At 43.1% G+C, this 15,990-nt stretch overlaps 1 protein-coding gene across 1 annotated transcript; it reads right to left on the reverse strand.

Annotated features, from left to right (window-relative positions):
* Positions 1-1,998: 1,998 nt before the first annotated feature.
* Positions 1,999-14,851, reverse strand: suox (sulfite oxidase). The gene is made up of 5 exons (XM_086199041.1): positions 14,696-14,851; positions 12,298-12,368; positions 11,985-12,150; positions 8,396-8,668; positions 1,999-6,639 (listed from the first exon to the last, which is right to left on the reverse strand). The coding sequence occupies exons 2-5, from the start codon at positions 12,354-12,356 to the stop codon at positions 5,407-5,409; spliced, it is 1,731 nt and encodes a 576-aa protein (XP_086055167.1). The 5' UTR covers positions 12,357-12,368; positions 14,696-14,851; the 3' UTR covers positions 1,999-5,406.
* Between the last annotated feature and the right edge of the window lie 1,139 nt (positions 14,852-15,990).

A 15,990-nucleotide genomic window follows, 5' to 3' on the forward strand; every position in this document is an offset into this window, starting at 1 on the left:
ACTACACTTCTTAGAATTTTATACTTTTACAGTTATTAAAAGTTACTTTGCTGATCAAGATTTTCTGAAGAAAACCGTGAAAACTCCTCAAAAACTGAGCTTCCACGAGAAAGAGGTCAAAGAGGCCGAACCAAATAAAACATTGCAAAAGTCCTGTTTCTTTTCTATTCTGTTTCACAACTTCCATGTAACACTTAACTTGATTTCACTTCAGCAACATTTTGGATGCTGACTTTGAAAGCTTTTGTTTTTTTTTTTCTCCTTGTTGTTCTTTTTGTAATTTAACACATTCTGAGCACATCTCTTATCCCTGAACACAGCAATCTTGTGTCACACACAAAGAGAGCAAGACCTTTTTTCTTTTAATCACAAGATCATTATTCGGAATTCAGAATGTCAAAACGCAGACAGGTGAGGAAACTCCTGGACTGAGCGACAGATGTTATACAAGAAAGACTCAGACTGATAATTACAGCTTGGCTCAGACTGCTTTCAACGCCTTTGTTTCTTCTTTCATAATTAATAATAATTATACGTGTGCTGCCCATGATAAGGGAAACGGGTGGTATTCAGCCATCCCAAGAAGAAAAGAAGAAGAAAAAAAAAGCTGAAAAAATACCTCCAAAGGGAGGATCATGCTGCTCTGTGTCAGTAGATTTTGTAAACATGTGTTTAATCACCTCTGTTATAACCCAATATCATGAGTGTTCATCTGGCTTCTGTAGTCGTCTTCTGCACTTTAGTTACTAAAACTCCACGATAGAAAGCTAAAGCAAATCCGTGGATTTATCTCATCTCTTGTTCGAGGAAGTGAAGGAAGTGTTTGTGTGTCGGATGAATTGATCAGCGCTGATCTGCTGTCGGCAGCAACTTCTATTCATATCTTCATCAGCTCAGCAGAATTTCATTTCAGCTATTTTCAGATCAAAATAACAGTCATGCAATATTTTGACCAATTTCAGCTCGATTTCGAAGTCCAAATATCAAACCAAACCTTCTTTCATCACCCGATTCAGTAGGATCTTCTAGAGAATTGTGTTCTGATTTTCAGATGGAGATGATAAAAACTCAGAGGGGTTTTAGTCTGAAAATCCTTTGAATTCTGACTCAACATCTATCACTTTGTTGTTTTTCAAATAAATGCGTCACATGTGGCCTCTAATACTCCTCAGATCAATCACTCTATAATCCACTCATGAAGTTTAATTGTTCCGTTATTGCGCCATAATCTGAGACAGGATCATAATGGTGTGTGTGCATGCATGTGTGTGTGTGTGTGTATGTGTGTAGAAAAGTAATTTAGCATTAGATATGACAGCTGGACTCAAGATGCGCGTCTGGTGGACGGTTGACGTCGTGAGACTTAAACCTGAGACAAAACACTGCATCGTAACTCATGGATAGGCCTGGACAAGTTTAGATCTACTATTTCCAGACTGTAAAAAGAAAAATCTCCAGAAACACAGCAAAGAAGTTGAAGGTATCTGGTTAGCTGTTACATAAACTCCTCCAAAAATCTGCAGTAACTCATTATATAGAGAAATCCAAAGAAAGCTGTAGTACATGGCTATTTACCACCAACGTGATGCAACTCTATTGTTGTGACAGCAACACTTGTAGGAACAGAAAGCAAGAAAATCGGAACACAATGTGTATGTGTGTGTGTGTGTGTGTGTGTGTGTGTGTGTGTGTGTTGGAATGAACCAAATCAACCAGGCTGACCAGGATAAGAAACGCATAGCAGCTAAAAACATTTTGCTCCAGTTTAATACGAAAGTTTTATATCTATTTTTTTATTTTTATATCTGTTTTATATCTAATTATCTATTTGTAGACACAGAGTGATGTAACTGCACCTCCTCCTCCACAGATGAGAGCAGATGCGTGTGTCATGTTTATGCTGACTTGGTCCATCTCATCCCTCCTCAGTGAGTGGTGCCTGGCTGGATGTGCACTCACGCCTGTGTCACAGTTTTATTCCTGAAAACATCGACTCTGACAGCCTCCGGACACATAAATGTCTTTTATTCATCTGTTCCAAACAGTTCTGCTCGCCACAATTTTAGTCATGGGTGAGTCACATCAGAACAGGAAGTTTACAACACAAATGCTAGCAAATAGCTGGTTATTTACCTTTAGATATCATTAAACAAGTCATTCTGACAGCAGCCATCAGTGAATCCACTTGTTGAAAAGCAAGAAATCTCTGAGTGTACGGAAGTGGCTCAGTTATCAGAACTGGTGATCCAGCTGACATCAAACCCCTGCATTGCTGGTACCCTGAGAACGCGCTGACATCGTTGCAGGTCCAAGGGGTCTGAGATCATAGCAGGTTCTGAGGTCCGGGTCTGTATGTATGAAACTTCACTATCGCCACAACCATTCAAGGAAAGCTGAGTTTTCCTCCTATTTTCAAAGGATATACGCGCTTCAGTTCACCCATGAATGTTTTGTGCTCCGTGTTTAAGATCTACTCTCCACTGGCCCCAAACCCTCTCAGGCTGTGCTGTGACATCACCACGGCAACGGTCTGTTACGTCACTGTTATCGAAAATGCCGGGAAACTCTGAGACGGATCAGTCTGAAGTCATCTCAGAGTTTTGTCATCCAAACAGACATTAAAGTAAATTAAAAAAAAGACTAGGCTGCAGTAGTGACGTCATCACCGCCTCCTAAAGCAACAGATACTGCGACACTAAAATTTCACCAAAATCACAGTGTGGCACAATCTACTTAATTCTGTTGGAGCACTAAACTGCTCGACTCCTGAGGAAATCAATGGTTTGACAGACAAAACCAGGATATACAGTATTTGTTTAGTTTAACAACTCATGTTGCTATGGACAACCTTGCCTGTAATTGCTCCTCTCAGTTGTGACCCAATGCTTTCTCACCAGAAAGGCCCTACTTCATCATCATCATCATCATCATCATCCTGACAGCTGCTGCATCGGTATTGTGAAGCTACGCGCATCACCTCACATCCTGCTTCCTTCCTACATCTAGGAATAAATAAAACTAGCGGGATAAAAAAAAAAGGAAGTCGTCTTTATTGTTCAAGAAAGTGTAGATTCCCTGAAATCTTCAGTGGAGGGTTATAATTAGAATATCTAAATCAACACTACTGGTTGAGCTTTTGTAACAGATGATTCTGGACAGGAAGCATCTTTGCAGTGGAGTTATTTTAGTCTCAGGTTTAAATTTAATAAATAATTAGAGAGGAAGAGTGTTTTTTAACAGCTGCTTGGGGAACTGGAAAGCTTTTAAAACCACAAAAATGAATCACTTGCATGTGAGTGCAATGTCCTGTTTTATACTTTAACTGATGTTTCAAGGCTTTAAATTCCTCTGTTGATGTCATGATAACAGCAGTGTCATTTCCCAGAATGCACAGTGAGCCAACACCGGTTCAGATGAGGTGTTTGCGCTCTGAGCAACTGCAGAGGTTTTATGCAAAGTTGGGATGTAAATACACAGAGAACGCATGCATGTGTGTGTGTGCTCCTATAACCCTACACGTTGGTGCAGCAGGACTCATTTCTACCTTCTAATCTGGAATAATTCAAGCCAAAATTTGCTCCCTTTCATTAAAACAAAGAAGCCTAAACATCACCTGACATTTTTATTAAAAAGTAGCTGGAACAGAGGGAATCGTGCAATATAATCAATGCATGACGCTTCAGACATTAAGCTATAAATCATAATCAACTGCACCAGAATTTGTTTTTTCATTTAAAATCCGTTTGAGCTGGTCGGTGATATCCGTGTGCGAAGGTGAGCAACACAAGAAGATTCACTCCTGTGTCAGCGACCGAATCAGCACAAGTGTGTCAGTGTAAAACCAGACTTGTTATTTCATCATTTTCAGTGACAATGCACATCTGGCATAAAGTTCCAGTGCTCCCAGTGCTAGTCAAAATGGTGTGACAGGAAACCAGCATTTCAGCAGGTCTGAACTCATCATGGTCGACCAACCCTGAGCGTTGGGAGGTTGTTCGTACACACGATGCAGCTTTTCCAGTTTGTAGCTTTAAAACAGGGTCAATGTTCAGCTTTGCACCGAGGTAGCAGGTTTACTCGCCGTTCACTTGATTTCCCACCGGTCACCTCCACTCTCATCGCAGTTCACCAAATCACTGGGGTTTTTGCTTCCTTCCACTCAAATATGGTGCCAGAAACCTGAAATCTGAAACTACTGCACCAAAACGTCGGCATGATATCGGCCATCATCTTTTAAAAAAATATACGGTATCAGTCCACGCTCATGTTGGTACTGCTCCTTTTGTGCTTCTGTCTCTGCATCTTTGAATCAGTGATGAGAAAATAACAATAAATAAATGATTTATGGGCTTTCCAAGTTTTGGAAATGAGGAAAAAAAACAAAACTTTTTACATACTTCAGTATCATATGTGGATGTCACAAATAATATTGAATGCAAAGTATTGGCACACATTGCATACTGTCGTGCGCCACTATCTGAAACATTGAAATAACTTCTGAATATCAAATACTAAATGAATATCAAGTATTGCTGATCTCCGTCCCTGACAGCAGCTCCTGCTAACACTTCTCCCTAAAGTTGCTCTTTCCCCTGAAACTACACATGAACTGATTATCCCAAACGTCTTCAAAATTCCAAGTGGAAGTGAACACTCCACACGTCTCTAATAGCCTTCACCTAATGGAATTAATATCTAATCAATTTAAGATGTTTAAAGACGGTAGTACTGGCTGTTAATCACAAACAGCAAATGCAACCCTGGTTATGTACGGTGTCATAGCCTCCACCATCATAACAACTGTCTACATCATCAACGGTACACGTCTATCTGTGCTATTGAAACGCCAGTTGCCCTTTTAAAGATCTGTAATCATTTGTAGAAGAGAATTTATGAATAATACAGTTTAGGATTTGTTGGCCAGTAATCTTTCTTTTATGGATCAACACCTGTTTACGCAGCTCTCCACCAAAAAGTTGGATGAGTACCGGTTTCATATTCATAAAAAAACTGCAAAAACTACAATGAAATCTAATGATACATTTTTAAATCTTCATTGCCCCCCCCCCCCTTGTGCGCTTCAACCTTCAGAATTATTACAAAAATAAATGTTTGTCTCTTTGTATATGGCAACTATTCAGAATAACCTGAATCACATTAAGACCAAAGTGTAAGTGAAGCCACTCTGAAAGTATCAGTCATATTTTGGTTTGGTTACTTTCAGTCTTCACCGATCAGCCCTGAAAATCTCTGACAGAAAACACGACAACAGGAATATTTCAGGGTTGTGCATCACTCAAGCCGGCTGTTAGTGCTTAAATGTTCTGAAATATTGGCTGCAGGACTCGCCCTGCTGAGCTCAAGCAGCAGACCGACACACGCGTGCACACGCTGGGCATCAAATATCTACTCGTCCTCGCCCTCGTCCTCGTCCTCTCTGATCTTCACCTTCACTCGGTGCCAGGCGTTACTCAACACTCCTCTAAGATTCCAGATGGGTGCAACTGTGTCTGGCTGCATGTTATAGCTGCTGTCGACTGCCTTGCACACTATATCCAGCTCTTGAGCGTCGGCAGGAAGAGGAGCCGTCACCTCCCACAGCTTCCAGGCCCAGGCTCTTCCTGGCGGGGGCGAGGGCTCAGGAGCCTGCCCCTTCTCGCTGCTCCTCAACTGCGCCACCTGCCATGTTTTCCCTCCGTCCACAGACACATCTACACGTACCACTTCTCTTCCCCCCCCACTCCATGCGTAGCCCTTCACCGTCACCTCCTCATCACTGCGCTCCACTTCAGCGCCGTCTGCTGGTGTGGTGATGGCAGACTGGATGGGCAGCTCCTGGATGGCTGGAGCAGACTTGAAGTCGACTGTGTCCCAGTCCGTCCCGGGTGAGAAGCCCTTGTAGTCGTTCTGCTGCCAGTGACTGCTGCTCTCCTCCTTGCTGACAACGATCCTGCCCACCCATTTAACGTTACGTGCTCCCACTGTCCCGGGTACCACAACCCGAACAGGAAAGCCATGGTCCGCTGGGAGGGGCTCGCCGTTCATTTCATAAGCCAGCAGTACATCACCTTCTTCACTAACGGCCTTGTTTAGAGGGATGGACGCACCGTATGTCGTCCCAGTCACATCTTTGTCCAGTCCTTCAAACTGGACATGGCAAGCCCACTGGGCCATGTCTGGGCTGTAACCAGCAGCCAGCAGCACATCTCTGAGTCTGGCTCCACTCCATCTGGCGTTGCTGATTGCAGCAATGCCCCAGTTCAGTCCTTTCACCTGCTTCACCTTGTTCATCTCGGAGCGACGGTTACCTGCACACTGCAGCGTAGCAGTAATGGAATGTTTGGGGAATCGAGTCTTCAGGTCTTCTAAGGACAGCTTCAGTCCTCCTCCAGGCAGCCCCTCCACATGCAGCTCATATGTTGCCGGGTCTACCTTAGGCACTGGCAGGTGGTTCCTTTTGAAGAAGAAAGCGGACGGGGTGACGTAGCTGTCCGAGAGGATTTCAGGAGGCGGCTCGGCGTTGAAGGGCTTGAGGTTGTTGATGCGCAGTACAGGATGACGCTCGGGGTCAGAGGAGTAGGGGTCCGATGATTTAACAGCTTGCTGCTTCTTCAGGTCTTCCGCTCTCAACTCACCAACCTTCAATTAACCACAGACAAATCATGGAGTATTAGAATGCTGCAGGGATGACGTGCGTTTGCGGGCTGACCAGGAAGTTCCATCTGTGGGCTCTTTCGTGCATGGGATTTTTGATAATTACAAAAAATAAAGTTTGTGGCAAACGCACTTGCATGTCTTGTTGAGCAAGATCATCTTGATAAATGAAAACCACTCTAATGATTTTTGAAGAATAAACACTATTGTTAGAAGCTAACCTGGTGCTACGTGCAAATTATGCTGCATGAACTCTACATCACCATAACCATCCATCCATTTTCTATACTGCTTCTCTTTTGAGGGTCAGTAGGGGGCAGGAGTCTATTCCAGCTGACACTGGGTGAGGGGCGGGGTTCACCTTGGACGGGTCACCGGTCCGTCTCAGGGCCATCGGGAGCAGTTAGGGACTCAAGGATACTTTGACATGGTCGCTAGACGGCCGCTCTACCTCCGAGCCATGCTGCCCCATCACCATAACTACCTTCATTCTTCTTCTACTGCTTTCTGCATGATGACATTTATAGTTTCATTTAGCCACTTGTCAGGAACAATTATTTTTCTAATCTAAAAGCATGCCAATTCCGACCTTACTTCAGCGATTAAACCAAAACTGACTGAGACGAGGGAGTCAGGCGTCTGTTCACATGAACACTAACTCACATCGTGAGTCGCGAAAAATATTCAGTGGAAAAAAAAAAACAACAAGTCACAAGTTTCATTCCCGTTTGCATTAAAACTTGGAATGTTAACAAAAAGAAACGCACTTGAAGTATCTTCTGTGCACCGTATGTCACTGGTCGCACCTAAATGTGCCATCGGCAATGCCATTATATGCATATTAGACTATTTTATTACAATTTTCTACTATATATTACAGAATTATATATTTATATAAATATATATATAATTTTTTCCTCCTATTGGTTCAAATGTCAGTGTTGCCTACTGGCCTCTGGAACTGGATGAGACCACTCAACCATGAAACATGAGGCATGTCTACTCGTGACGTAGTAAAGACTGTTTAATTGATAACTGCTCCCTCCTCAGGGTCGGGATCAGTAATTAGTTCCACTAATTCACATGCATTTTGCATTTGTGCTCTGCAGTGATGGCAGGTGTCAAGTATTTTTCTCCCTGACCACTTGAGGGAGTGCCAGTATTTAGCCTACAGATGTTATTTTTTTCTGAGTATACAGTACGCAGCAGACCTTTACATATTCGTCTTCAGTGACTGAGTGTAAGACAGACAAAATAAATGACACGTTCATTACAACTCAGCCGCCCCTCCCTATGATAAAGTCAGGGTGCACGGTAGTTAGAGATGTGTTGGTATTAATCTCTCTTTTTACAGTTTAAAAATCTCCTATATGAAAAAAAAAAACATCACTTGTTGGATTGTGACAATAAACAGATGAGATGATGAGGACATGTTGCTACTGGATGTACAGATGTGCTCTGCTAACTGCTAGTTAATATATTTAAAGTATCAATGATTTTTACTTGAACTTTAAATGTTTTGTTTCAGTCTGGACTCAATACTCAGATGAATTACAGAACTACAACAATTTAATTTCCATTTTTGAAGTGTTCCATGTGATTCAATCCACCTGCAGGAACATATCTACAAAGTGACGCTACCTGTGGTTCACTGGCTTCACTGCAGAAACTTATTTTTATTAAGACAACATTCATCAGAAAGTACTTGATAAACTGAAGTGATAATCTCACATCTTCCCACCTTATACTCAGAGAGGATTTCCAGCACGTGCTCCTGATTGTGTACAGCATACAGGGCCCAAAAGGGTTCAAGTGCCCCACCTGCCGCCAACAAGATTTTATCCCCCCCGGGATGCATGGTGACAAACTTGGTGATGTCGTAGACACCGCCTTTGTAGGTAACCCACACACCATCCTCCAGAGAGCGGTGCTTGGTGACCTCCTCCTGGCTGAAGATGGGCAGGGTGGGGGGCTTCTTTATGGTGCGAGCTTTGATGGCGTCTGCCTGCTCCGCCTGAAGACGATGGAGATAATGATGACAATGACAATGTTATAAAGCCGTGCATGATGTCATAAACAACTAAAATTATGTGCTCACATCACCCTTTTAACAACTGAACTAGATTTAACTTCCCACAATGAATCAGGATTGGTACAGTTTAATCCATTATTGTCCAAATCTAACTGTTATATAAATACAAGCTTCAAAGCTTTCAACTGCACAACATGTTGCTTTAAACAACAGGAACTGAAACTCAATTTCAGTTCCTGCGTGATCAACTTGTCCACTTGAAGCCTCCAGCTGTGAGCTCGTTTAATAATGTAACACACACTCAAGCCAGCTCTTGATGTGGATGTACTAAAAAAAGAAGAAGAAAGAAAAAGAGTACTTTCATCATGCAGCCACTGCTGACGCATCACAGAGGCCAAAGACCCATTTTGGAGTGACTGGTGGACTTTATTAGTTTAACAGCAGGAGAAACTTTTAAACAACTTTTAAATTTAGATAAAATGCAAGAACGGGAAGCAGGAACTTCAGAGTTCAAATGAAGGTGGGTAAAATCGACTGTGCTCAGTTTGACACTAGAGGGACTCGAGCAGGCCGGTGTGTGGCAAAAACGATGCTGATGAACAATCATAGTCGGTTGGAAGATTCTGTGGAGTTGGGCTACTTTTTTTCTCCCCCCTTTTTTAAACAAACTAGTTAGGAACTTTCTTTTCCCCCACACTAACGTTTTTTTTTAACAATTTTTCCGAAAAGTTGTTTTGCTATTTTTAAGCTGAGTCGTGATTAACAAGCTGCAGACTGCAGTGAATTCATGTCTGAAACCCAAATTTTCCAAGTACAAGTTTACCGCTATAAAATAAATGAACTCCACTTGTTTTCTTGTAAATGTACTATTCCTGAAACCTCACTGTTTTGTTTTTTTTTTTTCACACATTGTTAATGAGATCTATGGACAAAGGCTGTACATGCAAAGTATTTTTAAACGCCGTTAAACTCATTATCACGGGATAATGCTGTATCTCAATACTGCCACGTAAACCCAGGTCTGGAGCTCGTCATTTCAATTTAAGTGATAAGCAATTTTAGCTGGTAGCCTCTGTTTTAGCTCTCTTGTACCTCATCTTCATAGTTGATCTGTAAGGTCAACAGCTGGTCTGACCCCAGGACCTTGGCCTGAATCGTGGGTGAACCTGTGGAGCCGTTCATATTCGGAAATTTGTAGTCAGAACTTTAAGTGATAGTGAAGCTGGCACCCACGGCGCCAGCATTGTCTAGATGCGTAGCTGTGTTTAGACTACGTGAAGGTTACATTGGTGCAGAATGTTCTAATTCACTGACACTGGGTAGCGCCCGACATTACCAGTATGACTGTTTACAAATGTTGGCACGGATGCTCCGGGGGAGCCGACTCAACCCCGTCTCACAGCTTGTACACCTGTCGTGTGTCCAGCATAAGCCACCTCTGAGTCTCCAGCCTGGTTCTTGTGTCTGATAAATTCCATCACACAAAATTCCTCTACAATAATGATCATTTATAACGGGGCAATGATAACTAGTTGGCTGTCTCAAAATACGGAATCTATTTGTTACAGAAATATATCTGACAACAAGATCGGTCAATATAATATACAGTGTGTCAGACCTGATGTCACTCTGTGTTGTGGTGTTACGGAGTTTCATTAGTTAACAAACGAGTATGAACAAATACATGATGACTAATCCAGGATGCTACAAAATCATTTTTGCAGTTGCAGTCAGCAGTTTTAAGACTAGATGTCCCAGTAAATCTTGGATTTCTTCTGTCTGAACTTCCTACAACATGTCTTCCTAACTCCACAGAGATCCGGCCATCTGCTCATGATGTTAACGCCTGTTGACTCACAGAGACTGTGGGAGTGAAAACTGACAAATGAGCTGTGAGTGTGCACCAACAGATCTGCAGACCGACAGACGCTCTGCGCTGCTCCCAGTAAGACCAGAGCAGGGTGTGTCTGATAGTGCAAATTCTTCTGGTTTCCCCTTGGTCAGCCATAGTCTCTGTCGGGAAATCTTAACAACTACAAGCACGCACGTGGAGTCAAACCGTGATCATGTCCACGAGGAGGGACTGGTGTCTACTTTCCCTGAGAAGAACACTGCAGGCTGCTTTCCTGAACAGAATCAACCTGGAGTGGTTGGTGATGGTATCTTCCACACATCAGTTGGAAGGTTGATAAGTTTGTCTTTCTATGTACTTAACACACTGCTGTCACCCTGCCAGCTCTAATCTATTCATGTATGTTATCAGCAAGCATGTAAGGAGCCTTGCTAGTCAGCACTATCCATCCATCCATCATCGTCTTCCGCTTACTCCTTACTAGTAAGGGTCGAGGGCTGGAGCCTATCCCAGCATCTACGGGTGAGAGGCAGGGTTCACCCTGGACAGGTCACCAGTCCATCACAGGACCAACATACAGAGACGAACAACCATTCACACTCACAGTCACACCTACAGTCAATTTAGAGTATCAATCAGCCTCGTCCTCTCTTGATGTCTTTGGACTGTGGGAGGAAGCTGGAGTACCAGAGAGAACCCACACAGGAACAGGGAGAACATGGAGACTCCACTCAGAAAGATCCCGCGCCCGAGCCGGGACCCGAACACGGAACCTTCTCGCTGTGAGGCCACAGTGCTGACCACTGCACCACTGTGCAGCCGCTAGTAAGCACATTTACAGGTAAATGTTGGAGTACACCTGGGTTGTTGACGTTACCATGTTTCATGTTTTTAAGTCATCAGACACGAGGTAAAGCATTGAAACTGTCTGTTTAGTTATTTGTTTGTTGTGCAAACCCTGACATGTTGCTGTATTGCTCTTGATTCTTGTTTCATTACACATTTGTCAGGAAAAGCTGATTTCTGCCACTGCAACAAAGAGTCAAAAACGGCCTTCAACTAAATTTAATCACAAAGAACCCACATATCATCTTTTTTTCTGCTTAATCTAACAGGGGCAGAGAAAAATGTCACGTGCCCATCACAAACTTTAACAAGTCTTGTGTGGGACAATTGGCCTCATTATTAAATGTTCTTCTACACCGGGGCCTTCTTTTTAACCCTCAATTTAGTCTTACAGACAGGTAGCAAAGCCTGAAGGCTATTTGTAGCTCCTTGCTGCTGGCACGTACTGGAGATGCAGCCGTTCAACGGGCTTTGCTTCCTGTCTGTAAGACTGAAAAGAGGGCTTCAAAAAATCCTCTAATGTGTAAGAATTTTTTATTTTTTTTTGCATAAAAACCTTTCATGAATGAGGCCTGTTGACACTCTTCATAGACTCCTGACCTTCTGGTGGTGGAGGCCATATGCGAGCACAGCCCCCGTCCCAGCCAACAGTCCCACTAAGGCGTGTCTCCAGCTGGGACCGTGGATACGCTGGTCCGATCTCTGGTCATCAGAGCTGCTCCAGAGACGAACCACACACGACGCCACGGCAGGTGTCGCCTGATGTCTATGAAATAGAAAAAAGGTGAAGTAAATCTTTTAAAAAGGTATTTTCAGGGTGTTAAATAAAATATGAATCTATATGTGGGACAAATGTTACCACAGTCTGTTGTGTCCCTTTACTTAAGCTCACCAGTTTGATAGAACACCGTACCTGTGGAAACTGCTTGGGCCCAACTGGGTTAGACACCGACAGCGTCTCAGAAGCAGCATTTTGCTGACGTTCTGTGGACACATTTATTTTTGAAAAATGAGTTAACAGATTGTGTGAAAAGTTGCACAGAAAGAGTGGATAATGAAACACCACCCACAGGCGAGATTCATTAACCTGGTGTAGGGCTGGGTCACACAAACAAAATCAAACATGTTGGACCAAACACAAGGATGACGGCTCCTTCAAAAGATATCAAAACAATAGTTTTTTTGGTTCAATAATCATCGGTGTGTTTGATCTGGCTCAGGGTCCCCAAACGTTTTCTCTCTGTGGGCCAATCACAAAACGCAGAGCAAACATTTCTTGTGCTGTTTAAATGTCTTTTTGCCACCTCTTTTTCTGCTGCAAGGACTCTTTTTTTTTTTTAACATCACTTGTGGCGAACTGTGCACGGTGTTACTCTGCTGTCTGATCAAATTATCAAACGATAATTGATTATCAGGGATCCTACACAGTTAAAAAGAATCTTGCCTCACAAAAAAGAAAACAGGATAAAAAGTCACTTATAATTTCATATTTATTTTATTACACTAACAGTTATAATTATGTATTTGTACTGTACTTACATGGGCCAAATTGTACCTTATAGTGGCCCAAATCTGTACCCCCAAGCCCCAGTTTGGGAAGCCCTGATCTAGAGGAAACAAACCCATTTAGTTTCTTTTGTTGACGGCAACTGTTTCTCTCAGATTTATTGTGCGAATGTTAAAGTAGCGCATTTGACAACCATTCTTACGCCTGTTTAAAACGTGCTCTGCATTACAATGCAGGGAATGTCTGACTCAAGGAAAATGAAGTTAACACCAGCCGGTCAGGAGCTGGTAGCAGCCCTGCTGAATAGTCTTTGTCAGATAAGTGTTAGGACACTGAGTCACTCAGCATATCCGCTAACACGCTGCTGCGATCGGGATTCTGTTCTTCAGCTGACGTCCTAAATTCAACTCCATATTTTGTATTTTTTGGTGATTTTTAGTTCGTTTCTGCACTGCTCTCTTTACAACCCATAGATCTTCTAGCAAAAATGACCGACTGAACTTTTTAACCTCTCTACTCCTCCTGAACCAGCCAACCAGCTACAACTTCCAACAGAAAAAGGAGCCAACCAGCTGAGGGGGAGTTAACAGAGAGGAGGAGGATGAGGAGGAGGAGGAGGAGGAGAGCAGGACCTCAGTTCACCCTCAGTAATTTCACTGTATGTGGAGAACACTGGACACCGCTGGCAGTGGAAAACTAACCCTTTATTAATATTACCTCACTGAACCTAAGGCTCACGAATGGGTCACAGTGCTAATAAAAACTGCTGGTAGCAGTTTGATGAGCTCAGGTTTATCAATCATTAACTCTCCTATCAGTTTTCAGTAGCCACTGAGACCCTATAAACAACCAGCTCTGGGGGTCTGAACGGTGCTTGACGTCACAATTAACTCTTCCTGAAGTTCAATAAGAAGTGCTTATTGGGAACTAATTTTACAAGGTTAAAACATTGTCATCCACAACACTCACAAGCCACACACACACATACATTCGCCTGTTAATATGAGTAATATATCTGAGAGAGCTTTTATTGGTCAGCCACCCTGAGAGGCTCAGGGAGCCGAGATAAGAGCGGGGCGTGAAAACAGCGCTGGATCACAGGTGAGCCACGCTCTTATCTTTGCGATTTAATTTCGGCTTTACCTTCTCAAGGTGTGTTAATTGATACAGTCGCCTTGTTAAAGTCGTGTGCAACAAAAGTTGAGACATTCAATTTTTGGCATGTGTTTGTCAGAGTTGACCCGTGCAGTCACGTGTTCGGTTGTTTTAAATTTAGTCATAATTTTCCACTTTATGAGAATATTTTAGGCTTCATATTTCACAACCACTGACACCACCACCACCAGTTATTGATAATATATTACTTATTATTTGAGAAAGTATGCATTGTGGACGATGGTAAAGATGAAGTTGGATGTGACGAACGGTTTTCACGTCCCCTTCATGACGAACATTTTAGGAGACGTCCAGTGAGAACCCAACGCGCCCCTCTCATTTCTGGAACAATCCAACTTTAACCTCGCAAAAAAATCACCGATAATAGTCGTGAATAATAGAAACATTCCCTCGCCGACGTGTGCAGTCTCGGTGTAGCAACCTCATGTGTTGCTAACGTATCTAAAAACGCCTCCACGTAAACTTCATCTTCCTCCTCTTCTTCACGGCTAACTTAGCTAACATTAGCAAGCTTGCCAGTACCAGCCAGGCAGCACGACCTCACACACCTCTTCCAATACGACCATGAGTAGAATTACTCGAACATAATGTGTGTTTATTTCCATTAAATCAAATCAAAAAAACTCACATGGGCAGTGCCAGTCGCCTGTGTGTTCTGGGTCGCTCTGCTGTGCGCGAACGTAGATCCGCCGTGCGACCTCGCAGTGAGGGAACGTAACCCAGAGGCGTTCAAAACACCGGCGGTGCCAAGCTGTCCGACGTCACGCTGAACATTGTTTACAGACGTCTCCCTTCAGGTCCTTATCTGAATATATTCAACTGACACCCAAAAACCTGCAAAAACCACGTGTCCAGGAGGAATTTCTCCAGATATCCAGAACATCGTTTTTAATATCGAGTAAAAGAAATCAGATTGTGTCACTGCAGTTTTGGAAAAAAAACGTTGTTTTTGGTCCTGCTGGGATCTTTCCAGTTGTAGGTCCTGATTTCTGAGATTGCGTAATGTTATTCATTGTTTTTTGTTGTTGTTGTTATTGCTGTTGTTTTTTAATATACAGAGTTTTCATTTTGTGTCATCGTGTCTGACCACGAAGATTCAGTAGCCAATGGATTGTACACCATGTCAAATGGGATTTTGAAGAATTCTGTTGCAGATATTAAAGTTGTACCTGCGGACCTCTGACACTGAAGGCCAAACACACCTGAAAAGTGTTCCGAGAAGACATTTTTTAAAAAGTTATTTTTGCATTGAGATAGCTACAGTTAATATCAAGTCGATCTGTTAAAATGTGCGTGTGAACGTCACCTGTGTGGTGAACAGGTGTGAGCGGTAGGGGCTGGGAGCGCGAGAGGGATGGTGCATTCAAGGGGAAAACGGAGAAACCAGAGACTGGCAGATAGCAAACCATGACGCTGTACAAATCCAGTGTCACCCGCTGGTTTATGGGTCCCGAAGCCTTGTGTTTGAAATCTTGACTGTCACCATAGAGAGGTTTTCGTGACCTAAAGTGATCGTGTTTGGATGAGAGGGTGGAGCCGAAGTCGTCAGTCTGTCCGTCGCAGGGCTGAGGTCAATCACATCAGTCAGCAGGTTCTCGAGCAAAACACGAACTGTGTGGATCTCCTATTCACACAGAGCACCTCGTCAATGGAGGAGGGACACTTGTCTTCTGACATGTGCAGCTGCAGCGATTGACAATAATTAATCAACAATTGCTTGGTCAGAGATGCCAGGCTGTGAGTTCGCTTCACTTGGAGTTTTGCTGAAATAATCTAAAAGTCAGCATGTAGAAACCCCAGGAGAGAAGCTCCGCCCCTCAGACTGGGGATTCAGTTCTTTCAAACCATGAATCAAATAGGGGTTAACCTTTTTTTTGCGCTCAGCCTTCACCGCTACTTACAGGACCCATTGCTGACTGTATG

Source organism: Aulostomus chinensis, chromosome 3 (assembly GCF_037954235.1).
Source record: "Aulostomus chinensis isolate RoL2024-O1b breed Wild chromosome 3, RoL_Achi_v1.0, whole genome shotgun sequence".
Lineage (NCBI taxonomy): Eukaryota > Metazoa > Chordata > Actinopteri > Syngnathiformes > Aulostomidae > Aulostomus > Aulostomus chinensis.

Excerpts from the sequence above, each read along its gene's own strand:
- suox (XM_086199041.1), bottom strand. The coding sequence starts at position 12,356 with ATGCTGCTTCTGAGACGCTGTCGGTGTCTAACCCAGTTGGGCCCAAGC. Across the intron at positions 8,669-11,984 it reads ATGGCCTCCACCACCAGAAG|GCGGAGCAGGCAGACGCCAT; the intron begins GTCAGGAGTCTA and ends CATCGTCTTCAG. Across the intron at positions 6,640-8,395 it reads AAATCCTCTCTGAGTATAAG|GTTGGTGAGTTGAGAGCGGA; the intron begins GTGGGAAGATGT and ends GGTTAATTGAAG.